The sequence below is a fragment of the Coturnix japonica genome, chromosome 19 (genome assembly GCF_054131305.1).
Source record: "Coturnix japonica strain WE chromosome 19, WE-NBRP24, whole genome shotgun sequence".
Classification (NCBI taxonomy): domain Eukaryota; kingdom Metazoa; phylum Chordata; class Aves; order Galliformes; family Phasianidae; genus Coturnix; species Coturnix japonica.
This window is the reverse complement of record NC_140681.1, coordinates 11,281,871-11,298,423: the sequence shown is the minus strand read 5'-3', so window position 1 is coordinate 11,298,423 and position 16,553 is coordinate 11,281,871. Positions and strand designations below refer to the sequence as shown.

The window sequence follows — 16,553 nt, the reverse complement described above, 5'->3', positions numbered from 1 at the left end:
GTAATGCTTTAAATATGGATTTACTTCCATGCAGTGTTTGCTTCTGACTTTGCCTTCTTGCTCACCCCAAAAAATAATAGTAAAGAAAAGACCAGCACAGTGCATCATTACCATGGTGCAGTCAGTCAAGGCGTTGGCTGCTGGTCAACTAGTTGTGATGTACACCGGCCTTCATTATACAGTCCTTGTTTCTGTAAGGGTTTCACTTTACTGGTGCAGCTTTGGGGATGTTGTGTACTGAGGGGCAGCGGGTGGCTGTGCTCTGCTTCCATCACACCAGCAATGCTCTCCTGCTCAACTGCAGCAGGATTTTGGAATGGAACAACTGTTGTGTGTGACTGAATCGCTTTGTATAACTGTTGGGACTTCCTGCTTGCTAGGAATGGTGTCAAAGCCATATATATATCTATATTTTTCCATCTTTTATAAAGCACTTTGAGATCAAAGCTGTGGTAAATAAGCTCGTATTTTGGGCTCCAAAGCTCCAGCGTCCATTTCCAAGAATCCTCAGTTACACCCACACTTGTGTGTGCATTCTGTGAGGCTCCCAGTGCTGTGTTGGCAGTGGTGCTCCCTGAGAGCTGCTCCCATCCGCCAGCAGAGCCCCCAGTGCCAGGAAGTCTCTGCCCGTCCCTGCTCTGAGCTGGTGCTGGTGCACATGGGTGAGATTCGTTTCCTGTGTTCCCCAGGGCCTGGCACCAACTGGAGTCGTTCCAGGGGTGAATGTGATGGCAAAGTGGAAGCTGCGTCCCCCCCGCTGCCTGCAGCACACCTTGCCACTCAGAGCCCCCCCGCCAGCTGCTCCTCTGGTGGCATGTCACCAGAAGCCACCGCGAAAGGAGAGCTGCCCTCCTCCACCCAGGTAAGATATGGGGAGAAAGGCAAAGGCATCGATTGAATCCAGTTACCCCCAGTCAGGAGTGCTTTGAAATACCATGACATAGAATCACAAAATCATAAAGGTTGGAAAAGAGCTTCAAGATCCCCAGGGCCAACCCCAAACCATCCCACCATGCCCACCGACCTGGTCCCTCTGTGCCACATCTCCATGGTGCTTGAACACCTCCAGGGGTGGTGACCTTAGCCCCTCAGATCATTGCAAGAAGCCAGTTTACCTCCAATATCTTAGATTTGATCTGTTAGCTGTTCTAAACAAATACAGGTCATCTTAAAACTAGAGGTCAGCACTGTTGCTGTCCTTATATCCCACTTTCTTCCTAACCACAGTGTGCATTCAAAAAGCTATTCATACTTTTCCATTAATAATGGTGTAAAGGTAGCTGAGCTCCCAGCTCTCTGCTGCCCATTTCTGGTGGTTTGAATACGGGCTTATTGCAATGATCTAAATAGATTTAGAAGCAAATTGCCACAGGGTAATAGAATAGTTGAGTTGGAATGATCCTTAAAAGTTGTAGAACCACATTATGGTTGGGTTGGAAGGGATCTTACAGCCCTCTCAACCCCTTTGTGGGCTGGTTGCCCCCCATCAGCTCAGGCTGCCCAGGGCCCTGTGCATCTGGGGCACCCATACGTTTCTGAAGCATTTCTCAGGCTCTGTAATTTGGCATTACCCACATGGTGGCAGCCTGGCTTTCCCCATGCAGAGCAGAGCACAGGAGCCGGGGGTTCAGCCTGCAGCCTTGCTGTGTGGCCCCGTGCCGGGCCACCATCTGCCACACTGCAAACAGGAAAAAAAAAATCAGCTTTTATTTATAATGTGGATTAGCGATGCCAGGGAGCGTTGCGTAAGGGGAAGCGAGTTTTGCATGGGCTTTGCTACATGGAAGGAAAAGCAGCTGCGTGGGGCAAAGGGAAAATTTTCCACTTCTTTTGTGTTTGGTGGCAACGTGCCCTTGGTCTGCCACTGGTCTGAGTGTGAGCTACAGGTGCTGAGGGACACCAAGAACTCAGTTACCCTTGAAATAGGTACATTGGTGGCTGCCCTAACCAGCAGCCCCACGAAGCACTGCCTGGTGACCTAGCTGTGACAAAGGGAGCTTTGTACGGGTGGTGATGTGGGCAGGACAAGTGGTGAGCTGTGGGCATGGGGCCTGATCGCATCACGGAACGACAGAACAGCCTTACAGAACATCTAATTCCACCCTGCTGGGGCTGAGCACTGAGGATGGGTGCTTTATGGGTATGCCGTAACCTGAGCGTGCTTTCCGTTTGCAGGCCGCTTGCGATGGGTTTCTAGCACTTTGGCCATTTGATAACTCTGACTCTGGTAAGTAGAAAATACAAAATGCTTTAGAAACGACCATTATTTTAACCCAACAACAGTGATTTGTACACGTGTGTGTCTTGTTTCTATTTCAGACACATGTTTGAGGTCGGAAGACACGGACGTAACCCACGATGGCCTGTTCCCAGACCCAGCCCTGCCCAAGGGACTGACCTGTGGCTTCTGCAGGAGGGTCTTTGAGCGTGCTGAGGAGCTGCAGGAGCACATCCATGGGCACATCTACCAGCACGAGGCTGCCCTCTCCCTGCTGCTCCCTCTGGACGCCCGCACACGGCCTGGCCTGCTGGGCACCCTCCCTCCCAGCCGCTTCCAGTGCGCCCAGTGCCCTGCCAGCTTCACACTCAAGTCCAACATGGACCGCCATGAGAAGACCATCCACTTCAACTGTAAGAAGATGCAATGTCCTAGCTGCACCAAGCCGTTTCGTGACAAGACAGACTTAACCCAGCACCTTGTGTCTGTGCACTCGATCGAGCGCGCTTTTGTGTGTCTCCTCTGTGGCAAGGGCTTGGGCACACAGAAGAACCTCGCTCGCCATGCCAAGGTGTGCTGCCCGGCCGCCGTGTGTGCTGGGCCTTGCTTCTGAGCTAGGAAAACAAATGGTTTCCTTACAACAGGTGTAAGGATGTAGAGTAACTCCTCCAAACTGACCAGGTTGGGTGCTGGTGTGAGACACAGCGTAACTGCATCGTGGTGCAATTCTGGTGTGAATATATCCTTGGTCAGTCTGCATCATGGCTCTTTGGATGCCCTAGTAGTTTGATATCCTGTGTACTTATCTTTAACTTTATGCATCAGTGGATCTCAAAGTGCTTTATAAAAGAAATGGTGGTGTTTTCCTGAGCAAATAACATCCCTAAGCCTGTGAGCATGTTAGCAGTGGAACTAATGGCAGAGTTCAGTATTCTGTGTTCTGGTCCCATTCTGTCCCTGGTACAGTTTGAGCATTTCAGGGTTTATCAGCTTGAAGTGGGAGCACGGGGCTGCTCAGCACTGTGAGGTGCCAGGACTGACGTTCTGTCATCTGAAGGAGAGGGGAAATACTGATTGGGGCTCAGAAATTACATCAGCATTGGTATATTTTAATACTTTATATCATTTTTGAGTTTTTAGGAACTCTTAGAAAATACACCTGGGTATGGCTGGGCCTTTCTGGGGTTGTGCGAATTTTCCAGCTAATTTATTTAATATAATTTATGTTAGCCAAGGTGAATATGTGCTTTGAAACTGGAGGAGGGATTGTATGGAGAGTCTCAGCAGTGGTGCACATAGAAAACCAGGAGTGGTTATTAGTGGAAGGCAGAAATCCTACTGGAACTCCTGTTTTGTGACCTCAAATTACTTATTAAAAAGAAACCCTAAATGTCTCTTGCCATACATTCACTTGCAAAACCAGATTATAGCAGCTGTTAAATGAAGGCAGCATATTTAAGTGCAGTTGTTCTCATCAGCTTCTTTGGTGTCGTGTCTAGTTCATAGTGCACTGGCTTTTCTTCTTCCTGCTGTCAGCTTGTTCATTGCCTTGTGGTTTACTTTGCTCGTCAGTAAACAGCAAGGGGAGGTAAGGGAAAGCTGAGCAAGAGGAGAAAGTTGTGGCCAAAATGGGTTTCACCTGGAAACATGGGAGGAGCACAGCAGGACTGTGCATCAGCAGGGGATTGCAGTGAGAGTTCAGCTCACATGGAGATAGTGGTATTTCCTGCTGGTTCTTTGTGTGTCTGTGCACAAATGTTATCCCATTGTAATATCAGCCACAAGTCTGGTGTGTCCAAAGGAGACAAAAGGTGCTGTTGGAGGCCCCATCACAGTCCCTGTGGATGTGATGTGACGTGTGTGTTACACCGATGTGTGTGCTCCTGGTAGACAGTATCCGATGGAGAGTTTCTTTGTTAAAACTATTGGCAGAATCAACTACTTGTAGGTTGTAACTGCATGTGAAAACACTCATAGATTGAGTGGTAGGGTCACTGTCCATGGAGGTGTTCCAGAGCTGTGGAGATGTGGCACTGAGGGACGTGGACAGTGGGAATGTGGAGGTGGGTTTGGTTGAACTTGAGGATCTCAGAGCTCTTTTCCACCCTCAATGATTCTGTCATACTGTGACACTGCTATGGTTGCACAGCCAAGCTGTGCATGTCCAGAACTCTGTGAGAGCAGTGTGAGCCTTGCAGCTGACTTATAAGCTTTAGTGGTAGCTCAGCCATAACATGGATGATTTATATTCGTGGTAAACCCCCAAAGGGCATCTGGTCATTGAGGTACAATCTGGTGGTGGTGGATGTGGAGGACTTGTAATGCGAACGGTTACAAGGTCAGACCAGAAACATATCAGTCACAAATAGCTTTGTGCCATCACTGTGAACCTTCTGTAAGACTTCTGCAGGAGAAAGTGGGCTCCTTGCCTCTGGTAACTACACTGAGTGTGTCAAATCCACTGTAGGACAGAGGATCTCAGCGAGCACCCAGAAACACTGCTGAGTGCTCTGTGTGTTACATGCCTATAGGGCAGGTCTGGTGTATGCCTTATTCCCTCTGCTTTCCTACAGCCTGGCATTTATAAAAATCCATTAGCATGATGTAGCGTACTTATGATGATTAACTACAATTTGCTTTCTTTTTTTCTTCCTTCCTTGTTATGTAAACGATAGATTGCTTTGAGAAATGGTGATAATTAGGACAAAAATGGGTGAAAATTAACATATGAATAGGAAGCAAACAGAATTGTAAGGATTTTAGGGATTTAAAGGCATATCTGTGTGGATGGTCTATCCCAAATTTATAGTGGGTGGATGTCCTCGGGGAATAGCAAACACTCAGTTTCCACCTGCTGCATTTTGCATATTGCACTTTCATTGTGTTTGGAGGAGGAAATACCAACACAGCTGCTGTGTGCATTCTGCTGGCAAATTGGACCCCTGGGCTGTCAGTGCTGGATGCGTCCCCTGAGCCTGCTGTCTGTGCACTCCTAAGGAGATGACAAGAAGAAAAGAATCAACAGTGTCAGAATGACTTCAAATAAAATCTCATCGTTTTCCAGTTCAGTATAATGTGGTTTCAGGGCGGGGGGAGGAAAAAGACCATCAAAGCCTTAGACATGTAGAGCTGGCTTGTAAGGAGGCTCACCAGAGCCATGCTGTAGTTTGGCATGACGTGTTCCTCTGTATTTCTATATCTGTGCACTGTGGATAGTTGGAAGCTGGAGAATGGAGCGTGCATAGTCCTGACTTCTTGTTTCTGCTGGATAAACTGTGGTCATTGCACTTCCACTGACATAGCACTGGAGCACACACAGAGGACTTGCTTACAGCCTCCAAATACCAGCACAGCGTGGTGCTGTTGCTGGGGTCTGCTGGCTGGTGCTCTGCAAACAGGCGTTGAGGTTTTAGGTACCGGTATTTAGGATGATTCCTGATAGTAAATGAGAATTGCCACAGGTTGCCAGCCTGCTGTGTTTGCTCCTTAACCAGCATTAGGCACTGTGTGCTGGGCTGCTCAGTGTTTACCTTCTGCCTCATTCAAAAGCTGCTCTGACGAAGGCGCTCAAAGCACTCAGCTGCAATGATATGGTATAAGGACGCGGGTTTAGCAAATTGCAGGTGGTGAAGGAGTGAGAGTGTGATTTCACAGTGATCTGATCTAACAGGAAAATGCTGAACCAGAACACTGACCGCGAGGGGACATTCTGAAAGTAATCTCTTCGTTTCACTTGCTCTCTTACAGTCAACGAGTTCACAGTGATCAGGAAGAAATTCAAGTGCCCCTACTGCAGCTTCTCTGCCATGCATCAGTGCATCCTGAAGAGACACATGCGGTCCCACACGGGAGAGCGGCCTTACCCCTGTGAGATCTGTGGGAAGAAGTTCACGCGCCGGGAGCACATGAAGAGACACACACTGGTAAGAGCTGGGGGCTGTGTTCAGTGTAAGGATTGCAGTCATGGAACTGGAGGGGTTGGAAGGGACCTCTGGACATCATCTAAAGCAGATACCCCAGAGCAGGTGGCAGAGCGCCCTGCTGGCCACACTCTTTGTAATACATGCCAGGGTGCCATTAGCCTTGTTGGCCACCAGGGCACACTGCTGGATTGTGGTCAGCCATTGGCCAAACGTTGGCCACCAGGACACCTGGGTCCTTCTCTGCGGTGCTCCTTCCCAGCAGCTCAGCCCACAGGTTTTACTTTGGGAGTGGAATGGAGGTGATCTATAAATTGAATTAGGTCTCCGTTTCTTCTGCTGGAGTCATTCTAGGTCACTGACTTGGTGCTTGGAGCTTGCAGGTCAGGTTCACTTTATTATTATACGTGTGGGGAGATGAAAACAGAATCGGAATGTTTGTGAATGCATACAGAAGAGGAGTCTCTATCCAAATCACTCCCTCAGACCATCTTCATGGTCTTCATCTGCCAAAGGGGTGATGCTTGTGGCAAGCTGAATGTCTGGGATCATGTGCTTTGCTGCTCTGGTAATCTTATTTCCATTGCGTGTGGTATTTTGGGCTTAATTGTCAGATCTCTGGTAAATCTGCAGAGATGAGTGCTGATAGGCACCAAGGGAAAATGCGCTACAAAAATAACATAGAAAAAGGAAACGGGTTTAGCACACAAAAAACCCACTTTCTTTTCTTTCAGTTCCTCACTTGAGAACTAAAGACAAAAGGGGCTATTTTAGTTTCATGTTTAGCTCAGATCAAAAAGAACTTTTTTTATAGCCTTTATATAAAGTGTAAATTCAATAGAAATGTCTGTTTTCTTTGAGTCAGATGGTTCAAATAAACACGGGGTTTTCTTCCTGAAGTCTTTGCATCTCGGATGGTGCCTCTGTGTGGTCACGGGGTGTAAGCGGTGCTTCCCAGCTGCAGGAGCAGGCAGTGTCCAGCAGGAAGTGCTGTCTGGGGGTATCCAGCTCTGGTTGGAGGTGATGGCTCTGTGTGTGCAGAGCTTCCTTCCTGCTCTGCTTGCAGCATCCCGAGTGGCTGCAAGCTGGAAGTTCCTCTCACATATTCCTAGTTTGATCAAAGGCATTTTCAAGAGGATTTTGATAACCAGAGTGTGTGAGAGTGATAGGACAAGGGAAAATGACTTTAGACTAACCAAGGAGAGATTGTTAGGTAGAAATTCTTCACTTTGAGGTCAGTGAGGCTCTTGCACAGAGCTATAGGTGCCCCATCCCTGGAGGTGCCGTGGCCCTGTGCAGCCTGGTCTATGGCAGCTGTCCCTGTCCATGGTAGCAGCTGGAGCTGGATGAGTTTTAAGCTCCTTTTCAACCCAACCATTCTGTGATTATATGATTTCCCATTGCATTACAGAATTACAGAGTAGAACTAGCTGTGATGGGTTTAAGTTGCACAATGAAAGCCTTGGTGGTCTTGGTTTGCAGTAGGGCAGCTGGGCACCCTTCATGCAGCCCTCAGCCCAGCTCCATCACCGTTAACCTTTCTACTCATCCCCTTTCCCAGGTGCACAGCAAGGACAAGAAATACGTCTGCAAGGTGTGCAACCGGGTCTTCATGTCTGCAGCCAGCGTGGGCATCAAGCACGGCTCCCGTCGGCACGGCGTCTGCGCCGACTGCTCGGGGCGCGGCATGGCCGGGCACCTGGAGCCCAGCGGGGCTGAGGGGTCCCCTGAGGAGCTGTACCCTGGAGAGGGGTCGTATATGGAAGACCCGGATGACATCAAGGTGGAGGGAGATGAGGAGATGGGAGACGACGACGACATCAAATGGAAGGATGATGTAGGCATGGCGCACGATGACGTGATTTTGGATGATGACAAAGACGTCGACTCCTCGCAGGAGAACTCTGGGGAGAACGACAAGGATTTTACCTGGATTTCTTAGGGATCCTTTTGTCACGTTCTGTTGTTTGTAGGGGGAGGGAGGGCAGGGGAGGAAGGAGTATGTTGGAAAAACTACATAGCCTTGTTGTCGTCCACGTGTGCAAAATTATTTGTGTTTTCTAAACGAGTCCTACTCTGTTCCACTTGGATGTGTGTTAGCAACACGGCCTCGCCGCCCGCTGTTCCTCCTCGATCCTGCATGGGGATCCTATGGGCGTGTGCCCCTGTCCCACCCTGCATTGAGCTCCAGGACATGTTGTGTGCAAAGCAGGTTCTGGGTGGTGGTGAACATCCCATCAGCAGTGGAATTGCAAACGAACGGTGGTGGGAACGAATGGGTGCACGTTTCTGAGGGCTTCCCCTAACGATGCAGGCCTTTTGCAGGTTATTTAAAGAGGGTTTTTATTGTTGTTTTTTTAACCGAGCCAAATAGATCAAAAAGCAAGTGGGACTGCAGCCTTACAATTCTTGTCAGAAAAGTAGATTTTTAGCTTCCAAAAGGTTCACTATCAAAAAAAGATCATGGCATTTCTAGGACCCAGTGGCGTCGTACCCATGTCTGGTCTTCCAGCCTTGTGTCTCCACACCCACCGATGGGTGCTGGCATTTTCATGAACTCTTTGCTATAAGGACGCAGGGAATTGTTTACCTGTTGGCGTTTTCCACGGATATTTTCACTTTTCTCCCTTTGCTCAGCTGCCTTTCTCACAAATATATGCAAACGGTAGGAAAAGCGTGAGACCTTTAGGATGAACTGTGAAGCACGGCACACCGCGGTGAGGAGACCCAACGTCCTGCTGGGATCTCACCCGGGTGGGCTTCAGTCCATCGTCGGTAGGTGTGAAAGCTATTAAGGAAACCTTCAATCTCAGCTGCACTGGTTTCATGTAAATTTGCAAATAAAATGTTTTTATGAGAACCAGGTTTCTCTCCTGCCGTGTCTCAGAAAGGTTTGGGTGGCTCCGAGTGGTTGGATGCTCCGTGTCCGTATCGAGCACCGCTGCCTTCTTCCAACCCAAAGGAAATGACAACGCAGTGCACTGGAGGGGCCTTCCAGGCGAGGAGGAGTCCGTGTTACCTTCCACCTCTTTGCTTCTGGTGCTTATTTTTTAATGAAAAGGAAAAAAAACCAAAAACCAAAAGACCAACAAGGCAAAAAAAAACCCAACCCCAGCAGAGCTGAAGGCCTCACCCTTCCCTCGCTACGGAGCAATTTCCTACGCTGCGATGACGCTCTTTGAAACCTGCCGCGAAGGACAAGCTGGTGCCGAAAGCCAAATGACTCCAAGGTGCTATTTATTATCCTCTAATGGTGGGAAGGGCCGTCTGTGGTGGGGAGGGAGGATCATTCAGGCGTTGGTTTCAATAGAAGCGTGGTTGTGCCCGGCAAGAAAACGGGGTTGTGGTACCGTCACCCCAACTGATCCCTCAGGGTTGGAGCTGCTGGCTGCCAGCACTGCTCCCCGCAGCCCCATGCAGACACTGTGTGTTTCTATCGGCGTTGGTGCACGTTGGGAATTGGGTGTATGTGTCCAACTGCTGCCATCAGTGCTCATCCCTGTGTGTGCAGGGGCTGCAGTGGAGGGATGGGGGTCGTGCAGAAATGTTCTTGTTGAGCTGTACAAACTCATGTTGCACTGTAGCTCCATGCAGGGCCCCGCTGCTGGGTTTGAACAGGCAGATCAGTCCCCGTGTCCTACCATCAGCCTTCACAACCATCCCCAAGGTCCCAAAGCTGCCCCAGCTCCGTGCCAGGCAGCTCTCAGCTCCCTCAGATCTATATTTATTGTCAGCCCTGTACATAGGAGGGGCCCTCGCAGCCCCCACTTCTGTGTAGACAAATGCATACAGTGCATACGGATGGCTGTAGCTTTGCTTTTATATGTTAAGTCTATTTAAAAACAGAACCCCTACACCCAACCCCTCACCCCTTTGTTTCTGTGACATTCCATTCCATCCCACACCACAAGAGCTGGGAACCCCCCCAGAGCCCGGGGTGACCCCTCAGCTTTATTTCATCTTTGGAAACGTTTCCCATTTTTCCTTCCTGCCCCTTTTGGACACTGAACCCATCAGTGCCCATTGGGTGCACTCTCAGAGCTGAGGATGTGAAAGAAAGAGGTTAGAAGTGAATTAAAGCAGGAAACTCCATAGAAAAGCTGACATAGTGTGTTAGCATTACCATCCAGCACTGCTCCTCTATGGGGGCTGCACTCTGTGTCCCAAACAGAGCCCTCTGAGCCACGCTAAGGGCTGGAGCTTCACAGCCCCATCAGGAAGGGAACAACTGGAATCCCTGCAATACTACAAACAAGACGACCTTATTTTATCTCATCCCATGACTCCTATGAGAGCGGTGCTGGATGGTTCTCTGTTCGTTTCGGTCACCCCTCGTTGTGTTTTGGGTTCCTGCCTCTGTTTTTAGTTCTGTGTAGGACAAGTGCTGTGTGTACGGCTCCCACCTCTATTTATTTCTCCACGTGCTTTAAACCTGCCTGCAGAAATCAAGACAGACAGAAAGAGGGCGGCGTTCGGAGATGATGACGATGAATTATTTCCTTTAGCTGGGAATATTCTATACGAGAACTGACTCTAATCACTATTATCAAGCCTGTGTTTGTATTGAAGGTGTATTTAATATTGCCGGGGAGGAGATTGTGGTCTCAGAGGTCAGCAGAGGACGTGGCTGTGTTGTACCGATTCCCTGTCGATGTAGTTCAGTCGATAGGACCTTCCTTTGGTCTGTCTGCCCGGCACCCGGAGCTGTGCCCTCTGACTATACATACATTGTGATGGGACTTAGCGTAGACGTACGTGCAGAAATCAAATCCCTTTCAATAAACTGGGGAAATTGCTGCTAACCTTTTGTCTGATTTCTCTATGTTCACCTCCAGCCTCCATCAGCTCCTGCCTTCATCCTGCAGCATGGGGCAGGATCGCTCTGCTGGGATGATGCCATCCCGACCCCCCCCATCCCAGCCCCACAGCACCACGCAGCTCAGCATCACCCTTTAACAAAAAACCAAAAAGAATCCAAATCTTTTATTCTTTTTCTCATGAATCCCACCCACCCCAGCACCTCCCCAACCCCATCCCGGAGGCACCCAACGTGGGGACCCCCCGAACCCCAGGCAAAGGGGGAGTAGGACTGAGCCTGGGGAAGGGATACAGGGACTGGGAGGGGACAGGAGAGGGGGAAAGGCCAAGGAGCCCCACCAGTCCTATGGGCTGGAGGCAGTGCAGCCCAAAGGGGGTGGGGGATTGGAAGGAGGGGGAAGGTGGGGAGGGGGAAGTACTTAAAAAATAGGAATTTTCATATATTTCATTTAAAAAATAAAAACACACGAAGGAGGGGGAGAAAAGGGGGGGGGGTTGGGGGGGGAAGAAAAAAGGGGGGAAAAAAAGGAAAACAAAAAACGAAACAAAACAGAAAAGGTCTTTGTGCAGTTTGGCTTAGTGCAAACGGGCGCGTTCTGCAGGCACTTCCCGGAGTGCGGCCCCCGGCGGGAGCAGCTGCTCCCCAGGTACAAAACAGAGAGAGGAAAACACGCCACGAAGAGTAAAAACCCCCACGGGGCGCAGGGGGGGGCACCCCGTGTGTCTGTCAGCCCCCAGTTAAGGCGAGGGTAGGGAACAGGACCCGCCCCCCCCACCCCCCAAAGCCCCAAGGCACAGCTTCTCCCAGCAGCACGTGCCCCCCCCCAGCAGGGACGTGGGCTGCAGGCAAAGGGATGGGGGGCACGGAGGGGGTTAGCTTATTTTCAGAGGATAAAGAAAGGGGGGGAAGCTCTGTGTTGGCGCGGGGGGGGCTGTGTGCATTAAGCTTTAGGGGGGAAGGGAAGGCAGGGCCAGGCCCAGCTGTGCATGCCCCCACCACCACCCCACAGTCCTCCCCCCAACAGCGTGGGGGCTGTTCCCTGAGTCCAGCCCCGGGGGGGAGCGTGTGTGTGTGTGTGTGTGTGTGTGTGTGTGTGCGCGGGGTGGGGGGGCGCGAAGGCACCTCAAGTGCAAAATGTGCAAGAAGGAGAGCTGGGGGGGCACGGCGGCGGCAGGGCTCAGTCGAGGAAGCGCTGGCAGGCTTTCTTCCAGCGGCACGCCGTGCACCACAGCTCCCTGTTCTCCATGCCGTACACCTTGCGGCACTTCTTGGCCTCCCCCCGGGGCTTCCTGCGGGGCAGCGCTATGTCAGTGTGCTGTTAGGGATGGAGGAAGGAGCAGAGGGGATGGGGACACGGCCACACCAACTCACCTGGGGACAGCGGGGGGCTTCGGCAGCGCCGGGGTGGGCAGAGCCGGCGTCCTCGGCACGGGCACGGGGGGACCTGAAGGACGTTTCTCCCCACCTGTGGGTCCTGAGGGGCAGCCCTGGGGACACGGCACCACGTCAGCACCCACGGGCACACGCAGCAGCTCTGAGCACTGAGTTACACCCCAGCCTCACCTGGTACGCGTGGTCCGTGTGGACGTGGCAGAGGCCGGGGGGTGGCGGGGGGCTGCGGGGGGAGCCCAGAGGGGGCTCAGGGCTGGGGAATGGCGGCAGCTCGGGGCCGGGGAACGCGGGCGGCACGGAGGAGGTGGGAGAGACGGGCGTCAGGCTGGAGAGTCCATCTGTCAGCGAGTCCACGTCCACGTCCAGCTCCGTGTAGTAGAAATCCTCCTCACCGTCGCTCTGCTCCAGGTCGGCTTGGCGGCTGTAGGGGAGCGGGGTTGGACTGGGGGCGGCCCCATAGTGGGGGTCTGTAGGGTTGGGGGCTCTGGGGGCTGCCCCAGCGCTTACCCCAGGTGTGCGGTTCGGATGTGCTTCTGCATCCCTGAGGAGCTGCTGAGGACTTTGCCGCAGCTCTTCCACAAGCACTTGAACATCACTTTGGTGGAGTTCTGCGGGCGAGTGGGGTCAGGTCAGCAACTCCAGCCCTGTCCTCATCACCATCACCATTCCCATCCCCAGTGCCATTCCCAACCCAACCAGCACCCCAACCATCTTCTTCATCCCCATCCCCAACTCTATCATCAAGCCCACCCCCACTCCCACTCACATCCCCACCCAAGTACTTCACCTCCAAGCACTACCAACCCTTATAATCATCTCCATTCCCAGCCTCACCACCTCCAGCCCCAAACCTATGGCTTCCCCACCATCATCTCCAGCCTCAACCCCATCATCAGATTCATCCCCAACCTCATGCCCATCCCCATTCCTGTTGCCATCCCACCTTCCTCTTCCGCGGGGTGGGCTCTCCAAACATGAAGTGGGTGCTGTCAGGTTCCTCGGGGCCGTTGTCTGGCGCCAAGGTGGGCAAGAAGGCACTGGGGTCATGGCTGGAGAGTGGGGGTGAAGGGGTGGAGGGGGTGGAGTGGTCGCTGGGGGGGTCCCAGCTCCATTCCCCGCTGGTGTTGCTGCTGCTGCTGCAGCTGAAGGACATGGCTGGTGTCTCCTTCCAGATCCCACTGCCAAGCTCTGCTGAAGAGAAGGAAGGTCAGGTCTGCACCACACACCCAGGGACAGAGGCTCAGTGTCCCCACAGTGCATTCATATACCTGGGCCAGGGGGTGCTGGGGGGTGGCCGAGCCCCAGAGGGCTGCTGGAGAGGCTGGTGAGCACAGCGGCTGCCATCACTTCATCGATGCCTGCCTTGCCAGGGAGCTTCCTGCCAGGGTGAGCACAGGGGGCTGTGATGAGCACGGCCAGGACCCCACACCACCACCCCTCTGTGCCCCCCACCTCCCACCAGGGTGCCCACAAGCTGAGGAGGGGACACTGTGAGCACTGACACCTGCACTGTGCCACATACAGCTGAGAAAGCAGCCTTAGCCCAGCTGGGGCCAAACAACTTCCTGAACTGGAAAAAAAAAAAAAAAGACAAAATTAAGAAAAACTAAAACAAATGAGAAAGAGCCAAAAAACAAAGTGAGCGAGAGGTCAGCAGCAGCAGAAGCCATTTTGCTGCAGCGGGACAAAGCGGGGCAGCCCTGGGTTAGGGCTGCGTGGGGCTCTGCTCTGCTCTGCTGAAAAGCAGAGGGAACAAACAGCACTTGGAAAGCAGAGCAGGGATTTCTCTTCCTGCGCCCCGAGCTGTTCAAATTCGCGCCTCCACGCACACAGTCCCGAATGGACTCGGTGCCAAGCAGCTGCCGCCCGCCCCGACGGCTCCGGTTACGGCACCGGGCGCTGTGCCACGGCCCGGGCTGTGCTGGGAGCCCCAGGGAGCAGCGATGGGCTCTGCGTCCAGAGAGAGGAAGGGCTGGGGGGACCCACACGGCTTCATCCACATGGGTGAGACGAGAGCACAACCCCACCCTGACCCATCTCCATCATCTCCATCCTCATCCCTGTTCCCAACCTTACAACCATCCTCCCCATCCCCCCATCCCCATCCCCATCCCCGCTCGGTCCCTCCATACCTGTGTCCTGGTAGGGGGATGCAGGTTGCGTGCAGCGCCAGGCACCGCTCCAGCCCCGCGTCCAGGACCCTCAGCATCGCCTCCTGCTCGGGGGGCTGCAGCCCCAGCGGGTCCCCCAGGCACCGCAGCCAGCCCCGCGCCCCCGGCAGCCCCGCACTGTGCCCGGGCAGCGCCTGCAGGGAGAGGGCGGCCGTCAGGGGCTGATCCCGCTGCTGGAGGATCCCAGCCCCATTAGATTCCCTGGTCTCTAAGGTGGGTTAGGAGGTGGCAGCGCTGTGCCGGGCTGTGGGGGGATCCCACCGGCTGCGTGTCCCAAGTGGATCCCAAGCAAATCTTCCATCTGGAAGCAGCAGGATCCCCCCAGGCACTGACTATGGGGTGTCAGCACCCAATGGATCCCTCTGCGGGTGGATCCCAAGGAGACCCAGCGGGGCTGTGCTGGGCAGGGCTGGCATCCTCCAAAGCAGCGGATCCCTTTGGAGCAGCGCACCAGGATCCCACAGGATCCCCGCGGTGCTTTTAGCGGCTCCCTCCTCACTCGGGACATCCCCCAGGGCTGGGATCCGCTGGGGACCCCTCCCATCCTTCTCACCTGGGACACCCCTAAGGGCTGGGATCCAGTTGGGACCCATTTTGGAACCAGCCGGGATCCATTTGGGAACGGCTCGGTATCTCCGGCCGGGATCCCATCGTGCTGCAGCCGGGATCCGCCTCAGACCCCGGTCGGCCCCACAGGGCGGTTCTCGGTATCCCCGGACCCCCCCCAGCCGCTCCCGCCACAGGCTCCGTGGGGGCGTGTCCGCCGTTCTGCCGCCAGCGGGCAGCAGCGGATCCGTGCGGGGGCGGCACCGCAGGACGGGACAGCACCGGGACCGCGGGGGGCGGCCGGTGGGGGCTCCCCTCCCGTCTCCCCACCCCCTATAAAACCGCCGGGGGAAGTTTTCTCGCTGTCATCCGCCGCCGCCCCCCGGTACCTGCGGGGTCCCGTCGTTCTCGGGCGGGAGGCGGCGTCGGGCGCGGCGGCGTCGTGCGTCGTGCGGCGGCAGCAGCAGCGCGCAGCCGGCGGGTGTCGGTGCGGGCTCCATGCGGGGCGGCGGCGGCCGCGGGGCCGGGCCCGGCGCGGGGCGGGGGGGGAGCGCGCCGGCGCGCGGCCCGGTGTCGGCGGTGACCACGCCCCCTCCGCGCCCCGCCGCTTTTTCCTATTGGTTCCCTCGTGGCGGGATGGAACGCGGCCGCCTCGAGGGTGGCTCCCGATTGGTCGAAAGGCGCTGCCACTTGGCGCGCCGCGCCCCGCCCCGCCCCGCCGCGCACCGGCCCCGCCGCCGCCACCACCGCCCCCTTAGCGGCCATCTTCGAACCGAACCGCCCCGCCCCGCCCGCACCGGCACCGGGGGGGGGGGGGGGCCGCAAAGCGACGTCGTCCCATCTACGAACCGCTCCGGGTTCGGGGCGGCCCCGGGCGACCGAAGGCTGAGGGGACCCCCAAAGTGGTGCCCCCCCCCCACACACACACGTGATAACAGGCTGCGGAGTTACACGGACGCTTCAGATCCGAAGGGCTTCAAATCCCACCCCCGTCCCAAAAGAAAGTTGCTCCCCCAGGATCAGCGGGTTCCCCCTCATTACACTGACCCCCCCCGTAACTCTGCTGCTCCTCCCCCAAATTCTACATAGTTGGAGTTCCCCCCCCCCCCCAATAAAACCCACAGGGAACCTTCAAAGCTGCAGCTCCCCCCATCAGCCATAGGGTTCCCTGTCAGTTGTAGGGCTGCCCCCGAAGTTACACCCCCTCCCCAATGGGAGGACCCCCCCCATAAGCCGTAGTGCTTCTCCAAAGGTACGGGGCCACCGCAGCTGTATTGACCCACCCGCATCTACACGGTGTCCTTAGGGGGACCGAAGCTTTGTTAGCACCCAGGATGAGTTTGGGGCTCTCCCAAAGGCTGCAGGTGTGCAAAGCTCTCCTGGGGTACCTGTGTTTATGGGGTGCCCGGAGCATGTGGCTGCACAGGGTACAGTGGGGGCACAAGTTGCATGGGGTGCATGTGGTGGCTGCATTTATGGGGGGCACG

At 54.4% G+C, this 16,553-nt stretch overlaps 2 protein-coding genes across 18 annotated transcripts in view; one reads left to right on the top strand and one right to left on the bottom strand.

Moving 5' to 3' along the window:
- The window catches only part of ZBTB46 (zinc finger and BTB domain containing 46), a 34,612-nt gene extending 25,614 nt beyond the window's left edge, over window positions 1-8,998 (top strand). For 5 of the 17 annotated variants that reach the window (XM_085520472.1, XM_085520471.1, XM_085520475.1 and 2 more), the window contains 5 exons: window positions 690-862; window positions 2,176-2,227; window positions 2,284-2,631; window positions 5,966-6,141; window positions 7,700-8,998. In XM_085520472.1, coding sequence (XP_085376598.1) covers window positions 690-862; window positions 2,176-2,227; window positions 2,284-2,631; window positions 5,966-6,141; window positions 7,700-8,080 — 1,130 coding nt within the window. In that variant the 3' untranslated portion in view covers window positions 8,081-8,998. Of the gene's footprint in view, window positions 1-689; window positions 863-2,175; window positions 2,228-2,283; window positions 2,790-5,965; window positions 6,142-6,521; window positions 6,707-7,699 lie in introns of all 17 variants that reach the window. The other 12 variants (XM_085520481.1, XM_085520479.1, XM_085520478.1 and 9 more) reach the window with 6 other exon arrangements.
- A 2,091-nt stretch (window positions 8,999-11,089) lies between these two features.
- Window positions 11,090-15,659, bottom strand: SLC2A4RG (SLC2A4 regulator). The gene is made up of 8 exons (XM_085520501.1): window positions 15,456-15,659; window positions 14,482-14,654; window positions 13,618-13,727; window positions 13,293-13,537; window positions 12,857-12,957; window positions 12,521-12,770; window positions 12,329-12,444; window positions 11,090-12,246 (listed from the first exon to the last, which is right to left on the bottom strand). Exons 1-8 carry the CDS (start codon window positions 15,564-15,566, stop codon window positions 12,135-12,137), a joined length of 1,218 nt encoding a protein of 405 aa, XP_085376627.1. The 5' UTR covers window positions 15,567-15,659; the 3' UTR covers window positions 11,090-12,134.
- Between the last annotated feature and the right edge of the window lie 894 nt (window positions 15,660-16,553).

Coding starts and splice junctions, on each gene's coding strand:
- SLC2A4RG (XM_085520501.1), bottom strand. CDS start 15,566: ATGGAGCCCGCACCGACACCCGCCGGCTGCGCGCTGCTGCTGCCGCCG. Junction 14,655..15,455: donor AGAACGACGGGACCCCGCAG/GTACCGGGGGGC, acceptor CTCTCCCTGCAG/GCGCTGCCCGGGCACAGTGC. Junction 13,728..14,481: donor ATCCCCCTACCAGGACACAG/GTATGGAGGGAC, acceptor TCACCCTGGCAG/GAAGCTCCCTGGCAAGGCAG.